General features: G+C 36.1%; 1 protein-coding gene across 1 annotated transcript; it reads left to right on the top strand.

Moving 5' to 3' along the window:
* Positions 1 to 1,166: 1,166 nt before the first annotated feature.
* Positions 1,167 to 1,958, top strand: LOC107717075 (C-C motif chemokine 8-like). The gene is made up of 3 exons (XM_016523723.1): positions 1,167 to 1,394; positions 1,555 to 1,666; positions 1,753 to 1,958. Exons 1-3 carry the CDS (start codon positions 1,325 to 1,327, stop codon positions 1,868 to 1,870), a joined length of 300 nt encoding a protein of 99 aa, XP_016379209.1. The 5' UTR covers positions 1,167 to 1,324; the 3' UTR covers positions 1,871 to 1,958.
* The last annotated feature ends 2,389 nt before the right edge of the window (positions 1,959 to 4,347 follow it).

The raw sequence follows: 4,347 nt of genomic DNA on the forward strand, positions 1-4,347 counted from the left end.
CTATCACTTAAAAAAAGAAGCATGCATCTTTGAGTAAACCTACACAGGAAGTAAAAATGAAGTCCAAAGTTTATGCATTAAGCATCAAGAACACTAAGAACAGGATGTTACAACGATTCTGAATATAATGCTGACACATTGCTAGAGACAAGTCGCATTAATCATATCACTAAATATGAGTCACTAAAAACCTGAAAACTGACTCGGTAGTGTTTATGTTGTTGTGGTGGTGGCAGTCATATCTGAAACACACTAACTCCATGGTATTTATTTGTACTTTTTAGATCTTAGATTTCACACAGAGAAATGGTTGTTATAGAGGCATGTTTGAGCCTAAGAATGGAAATACTGATGTCTATCATACTTTGATGGAATTTTCTGACTTCATAGTTATGTGTTTGAAACAGGTCTACATAAAGAACAGAGGAGGTGCTGTAATATGCGGCCAGTGGGTACAGAGGAACAATGACCTGACACGTGCAGCCCAAAATAGGATATGTGGAAAAACAAAAGGTATGAAAGGAACAATTTAATAAGTACCAAGGAATCTAAGGAAAGAAAAATCATAAGAGTTACTCAGTAAATTGTTGTTTTCATATGTCTGTGGTTGAATTGATTTTAAACATGATAATGAATCGTGATAAAGCATTATTTATGTGGTATAAACTCAGTGAGTAACTGCTGATATTATCTGCGTTCGGATCACACTGTGTGCAAATCTGTTAACCACACAAAACACTTTCAGTTCAACCACTTTTCCACCTTCACCGATAAGTAGAGCTCACCATTTCCTGCATTGAGCCCCAGACTCATTTTCCACCATGCATTTGCAGAAAGGGACTTTTCTTGCATTGCACTGCACTTTAGAGCTTTGGACATCTTCTTGAGAAGATGCAACCTGAAAATGCAGATGTAAGACAGGTCATTTGTGCATGGGGGTCCTTAGGAGGGTCCATCATAAATGTAAAGATGTTTTCTATGGAATATGGATAGAAAAGAAATAAGAAACGAAATATGGCAAACTCAAATCGACCACATTTCTCTGGTTACCTGTGTCAGCAATTTATACTAGATTCACAGAATTGGGGAAGGGTACAACAGGAAGTACTACCTCTGCAGGCCACATCACGGTTTTCCCCCATACGTGTGATGTCACATGTTCCTCGTCGGACTGAACCCCTATAGGTCTGTATAGTGGAAAGTACAGCCTCACCCCTTTATAAAGCGGACGGCATCCGTGAAGTGATCATCTTCGAGACGATCAGCCTCCGATAAAGCGACCAACACATCAAGATCTGATCCACGAGCGACCGCAGACCCAAACATGAGGCCCTACTGCATCTTCATCGCCTGCCTTGTGCTCTTCGCTTTCTGCTCACTGGCTCGCAGTGAATGTGCGTCTTTTTCTTTATTTCTTGATTTTAGTTTTTAGTTCAACAATAGGCTATTAATAATTTAATGTACATTTGTTAAGCGTTTTCTTGATTTCTAAATGTATCCCATTCATATATTGATTAATATTTAGTGTTTTAACACTTTTTTTTTTTCCTGCAGTCAGCCAAGGTCCCGATAAGTGCTGCTTTTCTTTTTCCAATATAAAAATCCCAATAAAGCAGGTCGAGAGTCATCATACTACACATCTTGAGTGCCACAGGAGTGGTATCATGTAAGTATTTTTGTAATGTCTTAATTAAAATGAATTGTGAATAAATCATGTGAAATCATGAACCATCTTCTCTTTTGAAATTTCAGTGTCATCACAAAAGCCCAAAGAGAGATCTGTGTTGACCCGACAGAGAGATGGGTTCAGAGACTGATAAACTTGGTGGATGCTCGAAACATGAAGGAGATGTCACAGAGCAGCGACTAAGATGTGAACGGCTCTTCTCTTTTCAAACTATTGAATTGAACAGTTTTTTTTTTTCTTAAAATCATTTAACTGATTTTAAGCTTTTATTTAAAAATAAAAATAAAAATAAAAATAAAAACTGATGTATGCACCTGCACAATGCTGTTAATCAATTATGATGATTGTGATATATATATATGTATTAAAGCATATTTAAACTAAAATTGTTGCGTTTAATGTAAACCTGTTTGAATTTTAACAAAACCATACAATAAAAATATGGTGAAACAATAGTGGATTTTGAACATTATTTGAAAAATAAAACAATAAAAACAGCTTAATTTAATAATAACAGCAATCTACTACTACTACTAATAATAACAATAGCAGACTTTATTATATTACATTTACTTGGGAAAAAGTGGTAACATGCAGACCCTAATTCTACCTTATCTAATCCTTAAATATTACTTAAATGAAGTTTTACTGTTGTATATGGAAAGACAGAAGAATTATGATGGTGGATTATTCTCCTATACCTTCTGTTTTACTTCTACCCTTGCACAGGACAATGCCGCTGTCAGATTTCACAGGCTTCATGTTATCGTACAATTACAGTATCTTTTGCAGGCAAATCTTGTCAAGGATGCTAAAATTATCTGATGCCTAAATAGCACCTTTTCCTATCTCACTGCTTTGGAAATGTCAATGTCAGAATTAATTTTTGAATAATGTTTTTTTTTTAATTCTAGCTCCAAGCATCGACTCTGTGGGGCCAATGCTTTGAGTGTTGCATCTTTGAATAGCTAAAACATTTAACAGTCAAAGCACATTTATTAATATGTCTGTTCATTATTTATTTATTTAGTCATTTATTAGATGCTAAAGAGGAGAAATAAAAAGCGATACTCATTAACTGAAAATACATCCATCCACTGCAGCATTAAAAAGTGTATTTGTTCAATGAGCATTTCAAAGGGGCATTCCATTCAAGACTAAAATAAAATTATGCAATTTTCACATGACAGTTTTCATTAAATATCTAGCATAATTGCCAACTGTCCTGTATTAGCCAGGACACCCTGTATATTGGGCCTAATTGATTTGTTCCATACGTGACCTCCCTTGTCCCATTTATTGAATGCTACACTGATCTGTAGCATTTGCTGATCAAATGCTACAGTGCTGATCAGGGCCGCATTAAGACCTCACTGGGCCCCGGGGCTATGACTTACTGCAGGCCCCCCCGTGGCTTCAGCCCCGCCTAGCCCAATGGTTAATGCGGCCCTGGTGCTGATCACGACCCTTGAGAATGATGACACCTGTCATCATCCAATCATGGCTCTTTCAGTCGACTACTAATTCATGAGCACACTGTTACTGAGGCTGTCAGAAGCGTTTGTGTGGTTGGTTGTTACCACTGTGTGAAACTGTGGGTTTGGACTTTTTTTGTGTTCTTTTTATATTCAGGCTTTTGACATTGTTGCCCAAGCATCAACTATTTTTCTAATTTTACTGATTCTCTTATTATCAATCCTATTGTTGTCCTTTATATCCATATAAAATATAAATCTTACTCTGTTATAATCACTTACTCTGTCACTGTTTTTGACATCATGTCCTATTTTCTGTTTTGATAGACTCTCCATCGTGTATTCTTTCCCGAGCTGAGGCTTTGTTGCTCTTCTGTTCTTTGTTTTCTTCTCTTTCTTTCTCTTCATTTCTCTCAGCTTATTGTTTCTTTGATTTTTTTTTATAACGAACCAGTCATTTCTAGTTTTATGTTTCATGTTTTCTGTTTTAATTAGTCTTTTTCTTTATACTGTTTTTGGCATTTGCTTTCTGTTCATGTTGGTACACTGTAAAAAAAATTCCGTAAAATTTACGGTAAAAAACCGGCAGCTGTGGTTGTCGGAATTTTACCGTACAAAAAATGGTAGCAACGTTTTAGGTTTTACGGTTCAAGTTAAATTGACAGTTAAATACCGTAATTTCATTAACTGATATAATGTTAATATACCAACCTATTGAAGTACTAAAATCTGTTTTGTACCTTTGTAATACACTGATAACCACCAAATGCAGGTGGTCATGAGAAAGTCACATGATGAACCAAAGCCCATCACAAGCAGCTTTTAAATAATAACATATAAGGTGCACAGTGTCATTCACACAAACACCAAACACCATCATGGTAACACACATGAAACTGAAATAATGCAATAAACAGTCTTTTACCGTTAAATTCACGGTCATTTTTTACAGTGTACTTCATATTGGTTACAGCAAAAAAGTGCAGATTCAAGAGCCTTCCTGTAGCGAGAACTCATAGCATGCAGGCCTTGATTACAATGTAAGTTGCTGTGGATAAATGCATCTGCCAAATGCAAGACAGGAAATCAGTTCGTGGAGGTCCTTATGAGGGTCCTTCTCCTTCCTAAATTGAAAGATGTATGGAAATGGAATATGGGTGAAAAATAAAGAAGAAAAGGCTTTTG

This window comes from Sinocyclocheilus rhinocerous, unplaced genomic scaffold, assembly GCF_001515625.1.
Source record: "Sinocyclocheilus rhinocerous isolate Xijiao unplaced genomic scaffold, SAMN03320098_v1.1 scaffold1874, whole genome shotgun sequence".
In the NCBI taxonomy this organism is placed as follows: Eukaryota; Metazoa; Chordata; class Actinopteri; order Cypriniformes; family Cyprinidae; genus Sinocyclocheilus; species Sinocyclocheilus rhinocerous.

What these genes read in the sequence shown, in the direction of transcription:
- LOC107717075 (XM_016523723.1), top strand. Translation starts at nt 1,325, where the DNA reads ATGAGGCCCTACTGCATCTTCATCGCCTGCCTTGTGCTCTTCGCTTTC. An exon ending in CTCACTGGCTCGCAGTGAAT is followed by an intron (nt 1,395 to 1,554) that starts GTGCGTCTTTTT and finishes TTTTTCCTGCAG; the next exon opens with TCAGCCAAGGTCCCGATAAG. An exon ending in TGCCACAGGAGTGGTATCAT is followed by an intron (nt 1,667 to 1,752) that starts GTAAGTATTTTT and finishes TTGAAATTTCAG; the next exon opens with TGTCATCACAAAAGCCCAAA.